At 43.1% G+C, this 20,782-nt stretch overlaps 1 protein-coding gene across 1 annotated transcript in view; it reads right to left on the reverse strand.

The window, feature by feature from the left end:
* The window catches only part of CUNH4orf51 (chromosome unknown C4orf51 homolog), a 46,516-nt gene that overhangs the window by 1,475 nt on the left and 24,259 nt on the right, over nt 1-20,782 (reverse strand). Inside the window, exons 4-7 of the mRNA XM_039254303.1 lie at nt 19,901-19,959; nt 17,155-17,212; nt 16,634-16,707; nt 13,677-13,847 (exon numbers count right to left, since the gene is read on the reverse strand). Of these exons, the coding sequence (XP_039110234.1) occupies nt 13,740-13,847; nt 16,634-16,707; nt 17,155-17,212; nt 19,901-19,959 (299 nt within the window). The 3' untranslated portion in view covers nt 13,677-13,739. The remainder of the gene's footprint in view (nt 1-13,676; nt 13,848-16,633; nt 16,708-17,154; nt 17,213-19,900; nt 19,960-20,782) is intronic.

The following is a 20,782-nucleotide window of genomic DNA, read 5'->3' on the forward strand; positions in this document are numbered from 1 at the left end:
ACTGCAATTCCTAATCAGTGGTCCACACTTTTCAGTGTGTCTTCCAAGAAACCAACAAGCCCCAGTCCTCTTAGGTGCCACTTCAAATAGAATGTTACAACATTCTGCACAATGGGTTTGGTCAGCATTTGTGGACACCCCTCCCCCTGCTCCGCCCCCACTACAATCTATTTTTCAGGTCCTCCTAAAAAGCAGAACCTTGAGGGGCGCCTGGGTGGCTCAGTCGGTTAAGCGTCCGACTTCAGCTCAGGTCATGATCTCACGGTTCGTGGGTTCAAGCCCTGCATCAGGCTCTGTGCTGACGGCCAGCTCAGAGCCTGGACCTGCTTCGGATTCTGTGTCTCTCTCTCTGACCCTCCCCTGCTCTCTCTTTCTCTCTCTCTCTCTCTCTGTCTCTCTCAGAAATAAACAAAACATTAAAAAATGTTTTAAAAAAATCAGAACCTTGGGATTTATTCTGGGAAGCTATTATAGAAACGAAAGTGGGGAACTATAAAGAGTGAAACAAGTAAGAAGGGAAAGCCAACCCCGGAATGAACAAGTAGGATGTAATCCTTCCAGAAACTCTCATGAGAAGCTGTATAAATGTATCTCAGGAGTGACAGCCCAAGGGACAGGAGAAAGAAGGGGCTAGAATAGCCCCAGAGAATTAACTGCCTTGCACTTTCAGGTTTGCACATCATGTAGAATGCCTGATTAGTTTCCTGCAGGCAGCCACAAAGGTGGCAAAGAAGCCAAGGGTGCAGAAATCGCCTAGTGAAGCCAAGGGCAAGTGCTGTCAATTACATCTGACCATAGCTGGTTACTGTGGCAAAGCTTGGCTTAAGAAGGTGGATTTGTGGGGCGCCCGGGTGGCTTAGTCGGTTAAGCGTCCGACTTTCGCTTAGGTCATGATCTCGCGGTTCGTGGGTTCGAGCCCCACGTCGGGCTCTGTGCTGACTGCCAGCTCAGAGCCTGGAGCCTGTTTCAGTCTGTGACTCCCTCTCTCTCTGACCCTCCCCTGCTCACGCTGTCTCTCTCTCTCTCTTTCCTAGAAATAAATAAAAAATATAAAAAAATTAAAAAAAAAAGGTGGATTTGTGAGTTGGGAAACAATAGGTATCCAATTAAATTATCACATTTAGCAAGAATGTTGCCATCACTGTAGCCTCTAAAACAATGTTGGCTACGTATCCAACCTAATGAGTTAGCTCAAAGCCCTTCTCCTTTCCCTCCATTGAAACTGGGCAGAGCCAAAGACAGACAGTGTTGGGTCATTATGCTACGGAAGGGAAGAGGTGGCACATAAGAAGGTGAAGACACCATACGATAGAATCTCTCTAGAGTCTGCCCTTTGGGGTTTGTTTTTTGATGTCTGTGAAGGAATTGAGCTCTTCTAGGACTCCATTAGGGGAAAGTCACTTGACAAGGACATTGACTGCCTCCCACCTCAGAGAGCCTCCTTGACCCGGGGGAGCCACGAGAGAGCCCCAGTGAGGCCAAAAGAGAGGAGTCATCTCCCAGGCTTCTGAGGATGGCCTCAAGTCTAAGCAAAAGGCATCCTGGTGTCTCGCACAGGTCCCAACATACCATGAATGGGAGCTCAACAAAGGGGTTGGCAGCCAGACCTCAGAGAGGAATAAAATGGTTACATTTGTTTACCTGGCATTGTTTGTGTACACATATCTCCCTCAAGAACCTGGAGCTAAGCAGGGAAATATCTGTCCTCATGGAAAACAGCTGATTGAAAATAGAAATACTCAGGATATGGGTCATCTATGTTTCTTTCTATTTCTAACCCACAGCTAGCAGTCCTTTTGCTAACGGAAGTTTGGGCTAAGCATGGACAGATGATGGAGCGTACAGAGCTACAGAGAAAATATATATAAAGAATGCATACAGGAAATATATAATATAGATATAAACATAAAAGATGTGTGCATTTGTATTAGAGCATCAAGAAGGAAGGCCAGGGATTGTATTCTTCTGGGATCCCCATTATTAACTTTTTTTTTCATTTTTCCTTTGTGCTGCTGAGAATAAATATAGGTTGATGAAAAGGTAACATATGAAAAGAATAATTAAAAGTCAAAGAAATCCCATTAATCAGCATATCCTCCTGTCCCTCTTTTCTACAATTAAATAAATGGGCACGGCAACGGGTCATCACCACACTATCAGTCAAGGTCCCATCTCTTTATGGCATCACACAATAGAACGCAGCAGCAATAGCTAAATATGCAAGAGTCTTGGTTACACAGAGAAGCCATGTATCTTTTTAAATGGGCAGAATAATAATTCAGGCTGATGAAGGAGTTTACGATTGGGCTTGTCTGCCTCTGAGTAAGGCTAAATTGTGTACATACGTGATTTTGTGCCATAGGAGCCTGCCTTTAAATATGAGTCCCTTATATTACCCAGAATTCATTGCCTCCTTCATTATTATTCCCTGCACTTATTCTTCACACACAAAGTACCTATCCCAGTTGGCCATATTCTAGAGCAAGTCCAAGCCTCTCTTACCAATTACTTCTCCCCCAACCTCCTCTTCCATTCTAACCATTTCTCTTCTTTTCATTCATTATTTAATAAACAAATATGTGGGAGGTCATGTACAAGCAGCTGGTATGAAACCGAGACAAATAAGATACTTTTCCCAGCTTTAAGGAGTTTTATCAACCAATAGAAAAAAATGCATACTTAAGTGAATAAATTATAATACCAGGAAAAATACACATAAATTGTTGTGGAAAAAATTGAATAAAGAGCTACCAATTCCAATCAGAGTGAAAGGAGGATTTATGAGGGATACAATCCCATGCAAACTGCAATCTAACCAATGAGTGGAATTTTCTAGGCAGAAAAAGTGGGGAGGGCATTCCAGATTGGGAGAACAGCTTGAGAAAAGGCAAGAAGGTGAGAAATTGCATGGTGGGTTCTGTTGTGCTAGGAGATTATAATGAAATTAAACAAAGCCAGCTTGTGCAGGGCTTCAAACACCTTGTTAAGGAGACTGAACGTTTGAATTACTCCGCAGTTAATAAGCGCTAAAAAAAAATTTGAGGAGGAGAATGGCATGATCTGACCTTTGTTTTAGGAAGATAATTCTAGCAGCTCTACAAAAGGAAGACTCGAATGACAAAAAGGCAGAGATACATGGTATGTTCAGAATGTCCTAAAGGGAAGCCATTGTTTTCTCTCGCAGACCTACCCCTTAACCGTGTATTCCTCAGCTCTGTAAGGGCACACCATCCTCCAAGCGGCCCAAGCTACACCACCTCAGCTCAACTTTGCCCCTTCTATCTCTCCTCATTTTCTCTCTCCTCTCTTTCTTTGGACAGCCAATCCATCACAGTTGTGCTTATTTGAGCTGCTATCCTGCCTCTCCACTCTTTCAACATCCTGGTGCAGGTCCTTAAGCATCCTTGCCAGATGCCTTTGCATAGTTTCCTGTCTGAATAGGACATTTTTTGTGTAGGAAAGACTGTAAAATTTATTCCAGAGCTCAGAAGAAAGTTTATGATCAGACCTGTAGACACAAAGATGAGAGGTAGAGCCAGCAGACAGGCTGATAACATTATGGTAGCAACAGCAACAACGGAACAGCGGCAAAGCGTCAAAGACAGGATGTTGGGAGATGCCGATTTTAGTGGAGAAGCCAGAGGAAGCAACAGAGGAGACTTAGGAGAAACCATCAGAGAAGTCATAGACAAGCGCAGCATTGTTAAGAGAAATCCAAGGTTAGAGAGAATTCCATATGACATTGGACAAAGGGATGAGTGGTGTGAAGTTAGATTTTAGTCCTTACCAATTTGATGGCATTTGGTGGTCTTTGAGGATACAGTTTCAGGGACAGGATGGGATGGAAACCAAATTCTTATAGGTTAAAGAATGAATTGACAGTGAGGATCCGGTGACAAGGAGAAAAGTCTGCTCGTGTATTAAGTTTGGCAGTGAAAGAAAAAAAATTATGCATGCCTACCCCTTGCCAAAAGATGCCTTTTCTCCCAAGGAAATCTACTCCTTTCCCTTTCTTTACTTCACATGTCTTTAAAGAGAGAAGCATAAGCTACTGCCATTACAATCCCCAGCCACACTCCAAACCAATTTTCCATACCACTTTTGATGTAACTCATCCTTTGAAGTGCATGAAGTCTGTGTTCACACCATGCCTGTTATTGCTGTGTCTGCCTGGACCAGGGTCTGTTAGCCACAGACATCTACAGGAAATGGACTCTGCATGAATAAAATTTAGTACCACTTCTTCTAACTAAAAGAGTCTAAAGAAACGCAAAAAAAGATGGTCAAGAGATGGAAAGTCACCCCCCTCCCAATCCCCTCTACTGTGGCCAGAACCATAAAATAAGGATTTCAGTGTGGAATGATGAAGGCTTAGAAGGGAATATGATAGGTCTCTTAAAAAAAAAAAAAAAAAAAAAACCATGATGGCTGTGGCCAGAGAGCACAGACTTAGTCACCAAATTCCAGAATATTAGGCCTAGGGGGTAAATCTAAAAGCTTAAAAGAAGTTGTTTATGTTGGAGCCCTGACTAAACTGTCCCTTTCTAAGGTGGTGCAAACCCGACCTTTGTGGAGAGCGATGGATCTCAACCCCTTCTAGGCTGCACAGCGCTTCGGCTAGGGAAAAAGAGCTACAGCTCAATTCTTCTGCCCCAGCTTGCTGTCATCCCACCAACAGGAAAAAAAAAATCACCCTCATCAGACATAATGGAAAGAAAGGTACCGGATTTTATGAGATAGAAAAGAAATAATCTGTTTTTTATTAAATATCATGACAAAATTATTAATTCATGCCAGAAACACAAATATAAACACTATCATATTGAAAGCATTTATTCTGAAGGAGACCATCTGGCAGAGCCTCGCAGACCACACTTTGAGAAGCAGAGGGTATGTGTCACCATGCCGGGCTCTGCCATTAAAGCAGCAAATCCAGAAGAAGTGAAAATTGAAGGGTTTTGAGGGAATGCCTTGCAGTAATGACATCTGCTAGATGCTTGTCATGTGTTTCTCAAGAGGTGGGCCTGCTTTTACAAATGTTGTTATATGAAAACCTACATTTTCAAAACAAGGGGTGGTTATTTCTCAGGTTCTCTCCCATTAAAAATGGATTTTTCCTTAGGCACCAAATTCCAGGAGAGTATTTACATACAAACGTATACAGCATTCATTGTTGAACAGAAAGTCTAGACGGAAGCTGAAGGACAATGTAGGACATCTAATGAGTCCGGAGCCCCAACCAATTAGAGATGGACCAAAATTTAAAAATCCTGTACAGCATTATGAGGTTATAAAGTAAATGGATGGTTCTTTTCTTTTGTAAAACATAGGTTTAAAAATGTCATGTCATCACACTCTTCACAGAAGGGCAGGGATATCTAGGACTTGGAAAGTATGCACCGCCTCTGGAGACGCATGGAGCACTGGTCACACACAAAGTAGAGGAACCCTTGCATTCTAGAAAAGAAGAAATGCTCACGGCAACTGGGAGAGATACGGGATCCCCTTCAGGGTCTGAGTGAACCCGTCTCACCTGGCTGCCCTGCATTTTCAAAGGATTCCTGGCCTTAATTCTGAGTACATCTTCTGCCTTCAGAGATGCTACTGTTGGTTGAACATCAGCTCTTTGTTTCCCTTTTCCAAAAGTCTCTCCTCTATGTCCTCGGGGTGTCTGAGTGGCTCACTCTGTTGAACATCTGACTCTTGATTTTTGGCTTAGATCATGATCTCACAGTTTGCGATTATGAGCCCTGGATCAGACTCTGTGTTTACAAGCACAGAGCCTGCTAGGGACTCTCTCTTCCTCTCTCTTTCTCTCAAAATAAATAAATAAACAGTAAAAAAAAAAATTTTTACAAAAAAAAAAAAAAAAACAACCAGATCTCTTTCCTCTAGGTCCTACATCAGCCCCAATGGGTGGACCTAGAAAATCCACAGAACAAATTCCTCAGTCTAGAATGGGGGAGGTCAGCAGAGTTTGACCTCTGTAGAGTTCCAGCACTTGAAAGTTCATTCCCAAGACCATCAGGCATCCATCTACCAAAGTTCAATCACTGTGTATAAAATCATCTCAAAAGATCCACATTACATATCAAAATGGTGTTAATATGATATACTGCATTCCTACTTAGGCATGGCTCAAATTCTAGTGAGAAGAACAGCATCTATCAACTAGGAGCTCAGTATTTGTCATGGATATCAGGCCTGTAGCTACTCAAGCCCTAATTACCATTGAATTTGGAGAGTAATTCAAATTATACAGGCTGCATATGTTTACTGTCTCTCTTCATATCAAACACTTTAATGTGTATATTTAGGAGTGGAAGAAATAGCCTTCATGCAATCCAAATCTCCTAAGGGAATTTGGATCCTCAATGATTATTCCTATATTCCTCATACTTTTAAAAGTTTAATAACACGTTTTAGTACTGTTTAAAGGGCAATACGTGCACATGGTAAAAATAAAAACTGATTCAATGATTAGGTTTCAGGAAGAATAATTTAATTTTTAAAATTCTTTGTAAGTATATTTGTCTTGACAGAGCAGAGAAGGGGCAGAGAGAGAGGGAGAGAGAGAATCCCAGGCAGGCTCCCTGCTGCCAGTGTGGAGCCCGATGCAGGCCTCAAACTCACAAACTGTGAGATCGTGACCTGAGCCGGAACCAAGAGTCAGGTGCTTAACTGACTGACCCACCCAGGCGCCCTGAAGGATAATTAATTTTGTTGCCATCTTTAGCCTTTGTCTGTTCAGAGATGCTGTTGTTAAGTGGAGCCTTTCCCAAATCTCTCCCCCTTGCTACGCATCAACTCCAATGGGTGGACCGAGACAATCTATGAAAGACATTCCTCAGTATACAGCAGTAGCTTCTGGGAAGGTTGGCAAAGCTTCACATGCCAGATCTTAAGCCAGGAATCCTCACCTGCTATAAGCTTGGTCATGTGCCGACTTCCCTGTCCAAATCTATAGTCTACTCATGACAGCTCATTTAGTGACTAATTAAATTACAGGAATGAATGAACCAACTATTTGTCTATGCATCTTATGAGCTATTAGCCATTAAAGAAAATGGTAAGGTAGGTAAATGAAAGATGAGAACGAGAGTCATAGAGAAGTGGCTGGAGTTCAGAGCATGTAATTCTATTTCTTCATTATGTAAAAGAAGAACCTGCAGTCTGCACCGGGAGGGGAAGTTGAGAGGAGAAAAAGAACAAGAGAAAGAGTGATGGAAAATACTTCTTAATAATAATTAATAATAATAATAATAATAATAATTGCATCTATAACTAATTAATCCAAGGCAGTCTTGTGGTTCAGTCTCAGCAACAGATCACAGAAAAAAATTCCCAAAGAAAAAAATATAATAAACAGCAATTCAAGTCTTAGCCTCTTCCTAAAACACCAAAGAGGGGAATATACTCAATATACATCCAAAGATCTTAAAACTCTTCTGAGGGCATTTTCCCCACCTTACTGATAATGAATCCCCTCAAATCTTATTCTTCTCTCTCTCTCGAGAACCCCTTAAAATTCCTCCCAATACTCAGGCTACCTAGTCCCTTTTCTCTGCTCCCTGGCACTTCAGTATACAGATCACTATAACTTTTCTGGCTTTTTTCCTCATTGCCGCACATCCTAGAACTAAAGAAAGATGGGAACCCTCAGATTGAGAGCCTATCAGTCTCAAGGAGGATAAACTTTAAAAATAAACTGACACATAGATATTATACTACAATTCCAGAACATCAAGGTGAAAAACATCCTAAAAGGTAAAATAGGATGCAGATAAATTACCTACAAAGGAGTGAAATTCAGATCAACCATTGACACTTCAAGAAAATAATGGAACAATAGCTTAGAAATGTTCAGGAAAAGTAAACTCTAAAATTTAGAGTTGTATAACAAGCCAAACTAACACTCAAGAGAAAGATGAAAATATATCCTCAGACACACAAGCCCTCAGAAAAATGTATTATCCAGACACTTCCTAGCAGAGAAAAGAGAGAGAGCAAAAGAAACCTACCAGACGATGTACTCCAGCAAGAAGCAAAACGAAAGATAATCAAGTGGCAAAGAAGAATATATTCATGTCTGGGCTTTTTTGTTTTTGATTTTTTTAAAAGTAAACTCCCACCGACCATGGGGCTTGAACTCACAACCCCGAGATCAAGAATTGCATGCTCTACCAACTGAGCCAGCCAAATGCCCTGAATGTATGTGTATTTTATTTTTGTAATTAAAAGGGATTTCTTTGTGTGTGGTGGGAGGGGGAGGAGGAAGGTGGGCAAAATGTGTGAAGGGGAGAGGAGGCACAGGCTTCCGGTTATGGAATGAATAAATCACCGGCATGAAAGGGAATACAGTCAAGGATGTTGCAATAGTGCTGTATGGTGACAGATGGTAGCTACGCTTGTGGTGAACATTGCATAACATACAGATATGTCAAACCATTCTGTACACCTGAAACTGATATAACATTGTGTGTCAACTATACTGCAATGAAACAAAAGTAATTTTTGAAAAGGTTGGGGAGAAAGTGAGGTAGAAAACACAATTCAACTTCTTTACTTTTTAAAAAATTTTATTATGGAAGTATAATTGATATACAGTGGTATATTCATTCCAGGTGTAAACAGCATAGTGATTCAGCAATTCTATACCTTACTCTGTGCTCACTAGATTAAGTGTAATCACAATCTGTCACCACATAATGTTATTACAGTATTATTGACGATATTCCCTATGTTGTACTTTTCATCTCTGACTTATTTTATATCGGAAGTTTGTACCTCTGAATCCCTTCACCTATTTCGCCCATCCTCTCTCCCTCCTCCCCTCTGACAACCACCACATTGTTCTCTATATTTATGAGTTGGTTTCCAGTTTTTCGTTTCCATTCCATTTTACCTTTGCCTAATGTCATTATAGTTTACGAAATGCTTTTAGATGAATTGTCAGTCATTAGAATCACAGGGCCTCGAAAAATATGTGTTAAGAGGGACCATGTTGGGACAAATAATAATTCCAGTAAAACTTGGAATTGCGCTCTCCAAGGGTAGTAATGCACTTCTTGCCATGGTAGGTGGCTGCTTTGCACCAAGCATCATGATGACGATGACGGTGGGTCTGTGGAGGTGCGATAAGCATCAGATTTAGCAGGCTGATTGTTTTTCTTCCTGTGTCTACCAAGTTGGACTGTGTTATGAATTGGGAGAGAAGGAAATGAACGGAGGTAAGAACTACAAAATCGCAGACCAGCTGACACACTGCAAAGGGACTTACTAGAGGTCCAGTGTGTGGAGTCTATGGACTGGAGACCTCTCGCAGCCAGGACGGAGCAGGTGGGACCACCCCCTCGGCACAAGACGCCTGCTAACAGACAGCCTGAGGCTCCACAAAGGCTTCTGTTGAGAGGGTCATGGTACTATTGCCTATGTCACATGCCATGAATTTAAGGCTTGGAATCTCTCACTTGCCCTTTTTTTGCGCCATCTCGGTGTATGGCAAAAAAAAACAAAAAACAAAAAACAAAACAAAAAAAAAACCAGCAGCTGCCAAAAAGCAAACATTTTCCTGTCCCTAAAAATAAAACGCTGGCAACAGTTCAGCCCTCTGTGCCAAGACCTGGCCCTTCCCAGGATAAACAATAGGTGGCCAAGCTGATCCCAGGCGAGCACTGAGGCCGGGAGCAGGCCGGGGACCAGCCTGGAGTGCCTAGGTCAGGGCATGTGAAGCTGTAAAATTAGAAGCCAAAGTGGTCCTCCCTCCTCCCCAGCTGATGAAGGGCAGCTGCCACCCCCCAGCCAGGGGCGAGGTATGGCCAGGAGGGGACAGCCTCAGGTTACAACAGAAACCTTTACCCAGCGGAGGCCACAGAGCTCGCACCGTCCCCTGCCCCTGATCCCCAGGGTGCACTGTGACAGATTTGAGAGCTATGAGATCCTGTCCAGAGAAAGCTCCCGGGAAGGAAAGGTTCATCAGTATCCACCTGCGTTCATCACCCAGGCGTGTGCCCATCACCTGTCAAATGCCCAGCTGAGAGCTCTCACCTGCTAGACAGAGGCCCAACAACACACCGCAGTGTGGGAATGCTGTAATAACAGCCATTGTTGCCCCTCGAATTCTCTCCCCACTCGTCAAGCTCCTGTGCCTTGTCATTAGGGTTCAAATCTTCCCTAGACCATAAGTTTGGCTTTTTGCTAGTCTGGGGAGTTTAAGACTAAGAAGGAGGTTAGGGGGGAGAGGGACTAAATATAGCAAATATTTGCAGGCATAATCACTCCATAAACATGCTTCAGTGGAACAGAGTGTAGGACCGACCCAGATGACGGATGTCACTCACCCGAGCATCACATCATAAATAAAACTGAATGAGCCCATTCTCCTACAGGACCGGAGTGACGCCTGTTCACACTATAAATATTTATGAAGTCATGGTCCTTAAAAGACTTTATTTTTCCAGGTAAGTAGACTTTAATGAACAAGTTGAGCAGAGCTTTTCCTGAAATTATGGAATAGTCACCGTAGCTTTTTAATCAGTATTCCATGGAAAGGAAAAGAAAAAAAGAAAGAAGAAAAGGAAAAATAAGGGCCCATTCCAAGGCAAGGGGCCCCCCCGCGCAAAGATCTCACTTAGGCCTTTCAAGATCCATTCTCATTCAAAAAGGGACAGACAGCCTCCTCTGAGGTGCACAGAAACCAGAGGAACACTATCAGTCCTGTTCCACCCAGGCCTGTGTCAGGAAGGGGGCCCAAACAGACCATTGTCACCCAGGTTCAGACGCCTCCCACCATCTCTGAGGGGAGAGACATTCTCAGCTCTCTCAGCCTGTCTCTTAGTAACAGAAAAAATGTACACCTCACCCCATTCCTATGCTCATGTGCAAAGAATTCTCAGAATGTGAGCATGTGTGCCTGGGCGTCTCTGCAGTGTTTATAGACAGCCCCCCACTCCTGCTCTTACTGACTCCCGATCGCATTAGCAATAGCCCCCCAGAAATGGCGCCCGAATGGGACCCACTTTTCCTGTGCTCTTCACCACACACCACCGCAGAACAAACACCCCTTGGGATCCCAGCTCCTCCGCCACACTCTCCTCTTCCAAGGCGCTGGGGCAGTCCTGTCACCTGGAGCGCACAAGCCATTGTCTCCAGTACAATACGAGCTAATTTTTCATGTCTCTTTGCAGCATGAATGTTACTCATCACTTCAGTGCACCAAAACCCTTGCCCAAGTCCACAAGCCTGTTTCTTTCGCAGGGATGGCCTTCTGCCCAGGCTCCTTTCCCCTGCAAACATCAAGGTGGCCCCTGCTATATCAGGCTGAACCGGACTCGTAGGGAAAAGTTGAAGGTCATTTGGCTCTAGCCTCCAGGAAGTCTCATTCCACAAGGAACAAGAGTCTCTGGTTTTATGAAAATGAGTCACAGGCTGCCTTGACCGTGCCTATCTGGGGAGGCCAGGGCTGCCATGTATGGTCCGTGCTCTGTGCCACCCACCTCTCCATGTAAGTCGGAGTTCTTTGCCAGGACAGCCTGAGTCATAAAACTCAGCACATTCCTTAGGCATTGGATAGTCTTTCCTTGTTATTACTTTGCTTTTGTTTTATGCAGCACCTGGTTTCATTTTAAAAACCCAAATAAAATCTCACGGTCAGGGGTTGGGGGGGCTGGAGAAGATAGGAAGGGAAGAAAAAGAGAAAAAAGGGAGTGAAGGTAGGTTAGGGGAAGGAAAGGGAAGAAAAAGAGAAAAAAGGGAGTGAAGGTAGGTTAGGGGAAGGAAGAAAGAGCCCAAACACTCTCCCACCCTGTCCCCAGGCAAGACCCAGAGCAGGACCAGGAAGGGACTGTGGAGTCAAGAGCAGAGAGACAGGCTGTATTACAACTGAACTGAGTTTGATCAAAGTCCTTTTTGCAGTATATAAGAAGGCACTTGATGGCTCTGTCTCCTCCCCAAATTAGGCCACGGTACTGACAGCCGAGTGACCTTCTCTATACGTCAGGGGTCTCCTCAATAAACCGACAGGCTTATTTGCGAAGAATTCTAAGGAACTTGGCAGTTATAACACTATGATTTTATGAACCTGCCTGTGTCCTTTTTTCTTGGACCACAAACCCCTATCCATGTGTCAGGGAATATATTCCCACAGGCCATTATTTGTTTTTTTGTCTGGGGGTGGGGTAGAGAAATGGGACACACCAAAGGAGACCCAATCGCACAAATGTTGCTGTCCAACCGAATTTCTGAGGCCAGGGTATTTTGTAAACTCATCTGTAAAGCTGTTGACATAGTTTTAGAATTAAAACAGAACTCTAATAAGCAATGCCCTGCATCTACTAAACAAATACTGAATGAATGAATGAATGAATGAATGAAGCCAATTAACATAGAGGGTTGTATTTTCTTGGGAGTAGTCAAGCATATTAATTACAGCGTAAGGCCAGAACATTGGGTCCCTGACTCAGAGCTTAAACAGAGGCCTTTACCTCCCTCTGCCTGAGATTCTCTAAACGAGGCTGGCAAAGGCAACAATTCTGGAGGTTCCTGAGTGGCTCCAAGGCTGCATTTTCAATGCACGGTTTGGCGAGCTTAATGGAAACCATACGAAGGGATCCCGGGAACCAGACCAGATGGCTTCCCGGGAATGTATTTAGCCTAACCTGGGTTAAAGAACAAAAATAACCACCAGGAGTTGAGGGGTGGGGGGAGGTAGGGGTGGTGGTGTGACTTTTAATGAACTGCCTTTTCTATTCAACAGAAATCAGGAGGACGGTCTGGGTAAATGGAAGTAAATGCACCGGGGGCAGAGAGCCGGGCGGGGGGTGGGCAGAAGAGGTGGGAAGTAGCTACTTTCGTAACCTCACGGCTCCGCCTGCCCTCAAAGGACACCAGCCGTTGGGGACCTTTGCTGCCCGGGACCGCGTCTGGCTCCTTCCCGCGCCTGGGGACTTCGCGCCGCCGCCACGCCAGCCGCGCCGGGGCCCCGCCTCCAGCGCGCTCCGCCCGGGAGGGCGGGAGGCGGACGGGACGTGCGGGGCCGCGAGAGGGAGGAGCGTGGCGGGAGGCGGGGCAGGGGGAGGGAGAGAGGAAGCCCGCCGCGGGCAGAGGGGCGGGGCGTGGGCGCGGGCGTGGGCGGGGCGTGGGCGGGGCGTGGGCGGGGCCGCGAGGCCGAGAGGCTCCTCCCGGGAGAGCTTGGGCTGGAAAAGCCGCGGCTCTCCCCGCCCCCAGCTACGCGCGGGTGTCCCCGGAATCCCCGCCGCCTGCCCGAAGGCCCGGGCGCGTTTGCTTCCCCGCGGCGCCCCGCGAGGAGGAAAGCCTGGCCGTGCAAGGCTGCAGCTCTTCTGGGCTATTGCTTTGAATACAAAAAAGCCTTTCTCAAGACCCTGGGCCCTCCCCGCCCGGGACTCCAGATAGAAGGGACCGGGCTCCTTGATGCTGGAGTCCACAGCTGTCGGGGCCACAGCACCATTTCTGTGGTTCTTGCAGAGAAGCGTGGCTCCAGGTATTTACTTTTAAAAAATGATTTTACGTAGTGATTATAACGATAACTTTTGTTCCCGCTTCCAGTTTAATAGAGAAAAAAGAAATCGAGGGATGGAAGGTGTTTGAAGCCCAAGGAAGTGTCTGAAAAAGCCAATTGGTTAAGGTCAAGGTCTAGATATTACCGGGCCCACTCTTACCTCAAAGTAGGCGATAACTAAAGGAAGCTGCAGGCCTCCAGCTCTGGGACTGGGTTTTCTGACTCAGTTAAGTGACGACAACGATCCTCCCAGAGTGTAAACGGAGTACTGATCACTTTCTGAGTCTTCAGACGAGCCAATCTTGCTGGTAGAATTACCCCGGTTCTGAAACTGGGGAAAAGTGGCCTGGTTGTTAGTACTTGCCCATCCGCTGAGGTTACTTTCTGCACCGAACTGGGAGTGAAGTTACCAAGACCTCATTCCAGAGCAGGAGTACGGTCTGGGTAAATGGAAGTAAATGCACCGGGGGCAGAGAGCCGGTTGTTGATGCATTTTCTTCCCCTCCGTTAACCTATTACATACATCGTGTCTCTGTTAGGAAGGCCAATCCATAAGCGAGCGAGAGAAACAACGCAGGAACTCAAATCACAACCATCACTGCTTCTCTCCTGCCCCTCGCTGAATCATCCCTGAGTGGTAAGATTCTTTCCCCTGCCTCCCCGACAGTTCCTTTAGTCTGGACATTCCTGGGTGTGAATTTCTCTACTTTACAATTTTACAGCGTGAGTTCCTTGAAGATAGGACCCACAAATAGCAATATTAAGAAGATGGTTATCAAGGCATTAGACACCAGGAAATACTTTAAAAAGTGAGACTATTATTAATGATGGTTAAACCTTTCTTCCAATCCTTATGTGTTGCTGAAGATTTCATTCAATCCCTACTTGTTGCTGATGCAGGAATTTATACATTTTACCTTTCAATGCTTGTTCTCCCCCAAAATATAGCACCTCTAAAAAAAATTTAAGATTTTTGCCAAGTCTAATAAATGAAAGGTCATGATTTATACTTTTTGGTCAGAACTTCAAGCCCAAAGTTTCCCAAACAAGTACTCCATGTTCATTTTGGGAGCAGGGAGGTTGGGGGCAGGGAGTACTTTTAGCCTGTTGTTGTACCGTAAAAACAAGGGGAGGATGTAATGCCACTAATTTGTCAGGAATTGTTGACTTAAAGGAGGCTACTGTGAGTATAGAAAAATCAGTTTAGGGGAGGGGGTCGGGGAAGTATCTCAAAGAGAAAGGCAACTGTTCCCCAGAGCAGCTGCGGCTACTGGCAGTGGAATCGCTTGGCACCAGTCCAACTCGTCGCAGCAAGAGGGACTGATTTATTTAGCAATAGTTAATGATTCTCCCAAGCAACCCCCAGGAGGCCTAGCTAGCAGTAAATACACTTTCAGGAAATCATCTACCCTTCCTAGAAGGTTGCAGCAACCCTATGGTGAAGGGAGGTCCCAGGCCACCCGCACAATACATCTTTTAGTCCACTGCCCAGCTTCAGATGCCCCCAAAGAACTCCCTCCCCAGCCTGCCCCAGCCCCGCCCTCTCGTGCTTACAATGCTCCCTAGGAAACTTATCAAAGCCTAAAGCAGAAAGATCAAGAAAAGTGCACAATTTCTGGAAGACGATCATTGAATAGACTAGTTACCTAGGAACCCAGGTGGGTTGTCCAGCCTGGTTCCATAATTTTGTGAGATTAGCTACATGGTGCCCATAGACTAGCATGTTCCGAAGTGATATATATATATATATATGTGTGTGTGTGTGTGTGTGTGTATACATATATATATATGTATATATATATATGTATATATATGTAACTGGTGGTTCTTGTGATAATGTTAGGTGGTACCTGAATAACATTTCTTATTTTAATAGTCAGGATTTTTCTCTAATGCTAGAGAATAACTAGAATACCAAATCTGTGATGTCACAAATATAATTTCTTAGGGTGAGGCTAGGATTTTTTTCAAGTCAATTTATTTTATTATTTAAAAATTTTTTTAACATTTATTTACTTTTGAGAGACAGAAAGACACAGAGCTTGAGCAGGTGCAGAGAGAAAGGGAGATGCAGAATCTGAAGCAGCTCCAGGCTCTGAGCTGTCAGCACAGAGCCCAACGTGGGGCTACAAACCACAAACCGTGAGTTCATGACCTGAGCTGAAGTCAAACACTCAACCAACTGAGCCACCTAGGCGCCCCTTTATCAAGTTAATTTAAAGATAAATCTTAATAAACAAAAGTAATGGGATAGCAAAAATATTCAGTTGTAACTTTTATATAAAATGAGCTGAAGTCAGTGGAGTGCTTGTAGAAACTTGTTTTTGTTCTTTTTTTCAACACATTCTTTAGGAGTCTCTGCCAGAACTTTTAAGACAAAAAAAGAATTCCATTTTAACATCTTGTTAAAAATTACTGGATTTTGAGGGGAGTCAGGGTGGCTCAGCCAGTTAAGTGTCTTTATCTTGACTTCAGCTCTGGCCATGATCTCACAGTTTGTGAGTTCAAGCCCCGTGTTGGGCTCTGTGCTGATGGTGAGGAGCCTGCTTGGGATTCTCTCTTTCTCCTACTCCCAAAATAAATAAATAAACTTTTTTTAAAAATACGGGATTTTGAGAAAGTCTGATCGGCAAAGACAGAGCCCCTGCCCTGGAGGGCCATGTCAGGGGGAGCAGAGAGAGGAGATATTGGGTGGTGGAACAAGCAGAAGAATGGGCCGAGGACTCTGGACACCCAGGTCGGTCTCCAGAAAGGAAGGACAATCTGAGAACCTATTGCTTTTTTTTTTTTTCTTTCAAGAGGCAGAATCCAGAAAATCACTGATATCACTGATGAAAATTTAGGCAAGTACCAGAGAAATTTCCAGTCCACCTAAACCTCTTTGAGCCTTGTTCCCATAACAACCGGAGAGATCTATACAAAATGTTCATGATGCTTTAAGAAAGAATGCTCCTCAGAGTAGCGTACTTTTCTATTTGTCACTTGATTGTAAATTTGGGATCACCTTCACACCAACTCTGAACACACACACACCACCACCCTCACTGCCGCACTGTGCACACTCACTGACACTACTCCAGGGATCCACTGTTGGGTGACAAGTGAAAAGATTCTTACACGCCTCAGAAAGTCATTCTTTAGTCGATTGTAGATCATCAGATTCTTAGGTGCTGGCTTTTTAGTTCTCATACCTGGTGTAAAAGAGACAGGCACTGTGTTAAGTGCTTACGGTAGAGTCCATCTATGGAGTGTCCAGTCTATATGAATAGATGAAATTTACTAATATTCTGAAATCACTTTTAATCAATGGCTTCAAACACTCACATACATACTAGCTTCCCAGCCCCACCAACGTCTGTCACCACCACAACCTTCTCACATGCATAGTGTTTTTTCAGAGCTGCTGCTGGCAAATGTCTCTCTGGGATTTCTCCCTCCCTTTATTTCTGCATCCTTCCATCCTTGCTGTGAGGAGAGGAACAACAGAGGAACGGGGTGCATGACAGGAGGAAAGAAGCAGAAATGCGAAAGGCCTTGAATGACATCAGACTCTGGAAGGGATGAGAATATCAAGTGAAGACTGTAATTAAAATCAAGGCCAAACATGCTATAAAGTGGTAGCTTAGGACAGGACTTACGTGATTTTTCATAATTTGGAGGTGCTGGAGAAAAATCACTAAACAGAATTTGGTGCGCCTGTGAAAAATATAAAAATAAATACCAACCGCTTTCACAACGATAGAAACTTAATAAAATTCCTTTTCCAATGATGTGCTTCCTCATTCAGAAGGGAGTTTGATACTTCTGTCAAAACCCACTGTAGTAATAGATGCTAAGAGTAAAATAGAAGGACAAACTTGGGGGAAAATGTATAAAATAGGATAGGCAAAAGAGTACTATCCTAATATGGAGATAGCTTATACAAATCAATGAGAAAAAGCTAAACACCCTAATAGAAAAATGGGCAAAAAAAAAAAAAGAAAGAAAAATGGGCAAAGGAAATGAATACAATCAATCTTCATTATTCATAGATTCCATATTTTCCAATTTTCCTACTCATTAAAATGAATTTGTAACCCCAAAGCCAATATGTGCAGGACTTTTGAGGCATTCCAGGACGTGCACAGAGCAGTTAACAATTTGAGTTGCCTGATGTACACATTTCCAGTCAGGGTCAAACAAGAGGACACTTTGCCTTCTGGTTTCATCTCTCATACTTTACACAAGCGTCCTTTTTGTGGCCTACTTAGTGCCATGATTTTTTGCATATTTATGCATTTTGTGAGTGGTTTCACTATTTATTTTATTTATTTTTTTTTAAATATTTTTATTTATTTCTAGGAGAGAGAGAGAGAGACAGCGTGAGCAGGGGAGGGTCAGAGAGAGAGGGAGACACAGACTCTGAAATAGGCTCTAGGCTCTGAGCTGGCAGTCAGCACAGAGCCCGACGCGGGGCTCGAACCCACGAACCGTGAGATCATACCGAAGCGAAAGTCGGACGCTTAACCGACTAAGCCACCCAGGCGCCCCTGGTTTCACTATTTAAAAGGTCCCTCAGTGTAGGGCTGAAGTGCTGTGTAATGTTCCTACGTGCAAGAAGACTTTGATGTGCCTTATGGAGAAAATGCGTTTGCTAGATAAACTTCATTCAGGCGTGATTTATAGAGCTGTTGGCTGTTAGTTCAATGTCAGCAAATCAACAATATATATGAAATAAGAAACACACATAAACACAAATTTACAGCTGATGAAATGTTGTGACCAGAGGCTGACAGGAACCTGGCCCTACATTTCTCCTAGGAGCAATGGTTCTGTAATGACTACCTCAGTGTTAGTAGGGACTTTAGAAAACATAACTAAAGGGGCACCTGGGTGGCTCAGTCCATTAAGCGTCCAACTTTGGCTCAGGTCATGATCTCACAGTTCGTGGGTTTGAGTCCCACATCGGGCTCTGGGCTGACAGCTAGCTCAGAACCTGGAGGCTCTTTCAGATTCTGTATCTCCCTCTTCTTCTGCCCCTCCCCTACTCACGCTGTTTCTCTCTCTCTCAGAAATAAATAAAACATTAACAAAAAAAAGGAAGCAAAACTCAAGGTTTTCATACCTTGAATTATGAAAACTGACTATAATCACACAAAAAAAACTATGAATAAGTAATAAGCAGAAGATGCTCAAACTCACTAATAATCAAAGAAATTAAAATTTAAAGGAAAATAAAATATCTTCATCTATCTAATTGGGAAACATTAAAAATATTTTTTATTTTATTTTTAAAAAATTTTTAATGTTTTTTTATTTATTTCTCAGAGAGAGAGACAGCGTGAGCAGGGGAGGGCCAGAGAGAGGGAGCCACAGACTCTGAAGCAGGCTCCAGGCTCTGAGCTAGATGTCAGCACAGAGCCCAATGCGAGGCTTGAACCCACGAATCGTGAGATCATGACCTGAGCCGGAGTCAGACACTTAACCAACTGAGCAACCCAGGTGCCCCTAAAATTATTTTTTAAAGCCAGTGTTAGAGAAAATATAGGAAAACAGGTGCTCTTGAGAACTGCTTGTACATGAGGCCAATTTTCTGGAAGGCATTTGGCCATATACCAAGACTTAAAATAAGCATAACTCCTGATCCAAGAATTCTACTTATGAGAAAGTATCCTGAGGAGATAATTGTACAATTGAAAAAATTTACATTTAAATTTACTCATCACTGCATTGTTTACAATAGTTGCCAATTTGAAAAACCTAAATGCCTAGCAGTATGGGTATTTGTGATATATCCAGTCAATGGAACGTTACGTATCCATTAAAACGATAAATATTATTGCTAATACTGAAAGAATATGTCCATGAAAATATTTAGTGATTAAAGCAGATTGCAGAGGGCAGTGGATGTCGTCAAGGCATTCTGTGTGTGTGTGTGTGCATCTTTATGTATGCATAAATATAGAGAGGTATTTCTGAGGAAGTTCACTAAAATGTTAATGGCAATTATTGCTGGTGGGGAGGGGAAGGATTTCAGATAATTTTTACTTGTGTCTCTATTTCTCTGTATTATTTGAAAGTTTAAAATCAGAGAAAAGCTGTTTTTGTTTTTAAACTGTCAATATAACCTCTATAGTTATCGCCTCACATGAGAAAGAGGAGAGTTGGTGACTATGAAGAAGACACAACATCATCAGTTCCCAATTTGTAATCTTGGTTGTTTATCGTGTATCCCCATCTCCTAAAAGAAAGCTACACACATAATCAGCACTCATAAATAAATGATGAATAAACCATTTTAAACAATAATTCCAACCCTCTCCCCATTTATTCTTTATGAAATATGCAGGATACAATTATTTAAGCACGTTCCATTTAAAGATTGTTGAGAAATACTGGACTTACCACACTGTGCTTGATATCTTGTGAATTTTTGAAAGAATTGGTTATATGAGGTAATAGTCCTGCATGCAAATAAAGAGGGAAAATCAGGATTAAAACCAGTGTTAGAATAAAATCTCTCACACTCCCCTTTATACCATAGAAATGAATTGTACACACATTACTTACTTTCCTTTAGAATTTAACCAGTGGCTTAGTCGGTTAAGCATCTGACTTCAGCTCAGGTATGATCTCACAGTTTGTGAGTTTGAGTCCTACGTCAGGCTCTGTGCTGACAGCTTGGAGCCTGGAGCCTGCTTCAGATTCTGTTTCCCTCTCTCTCTCTGCCCCTCCCCTGCTAGAGCTCTGTCTCTCTCCCTCTTAAAAGTAAATAAACAATAAAAAAATTTTTAAAAAAGAATTTAACCAATGGAAAAGTTAAGAGTCAGTCAGGTAAAATAACTCTGTAACTAAAAGTTAATTCATAGTAAATATTCTGGAACTTTTGAGGGTAGAGGAAATTTTTTTATGGTACACATTTCAATTTTATTTTAAAACTAAAACCAGACTTATAATAGCTAAGGGGACACTGAAATGATACATCTATAATTTTAAAAATGTTATCAAAATAATTCAGTTTTACGTGCACTTTGTCTTTCTCTATGAGGTTGTCCTTCAGTAAGCCTAAAGTGGGGACTGTTTCAGTCTTTGTTAATTTTCTTAAATTTTAATTCAGCAAAAAATAATTATCTATGTTCCCTTTCCCATCTAAAACTAGTTAACCTTTCAAATGCTGCTCTTTTTAAAAAAGATTTTATTTTTCAGAGCAGTTTTAGGTTCACAGAAAAATTGAGAGAAACGTAGAGTTCCCATATATTCCTGCTCCCCTCCCCATGCGTAGCCTCT

The sequence above is a fragment of the Hyaena hyaena genome, unplaced genomic scaffold, assembly GCF_003009895.1.
Source record: "Hyaena hyaena isolate Hyena2069 unplaced genomic scaffold, ASM300989v1 scaffold_476, whole genome shotgun sequence".
Classification (NCBI taxonomy): Eukaryota; Metazoa; Chordata; class Mammalia; order Carnivora; family Hyaenidae; genus Hyaena; species Hyaena hyaena.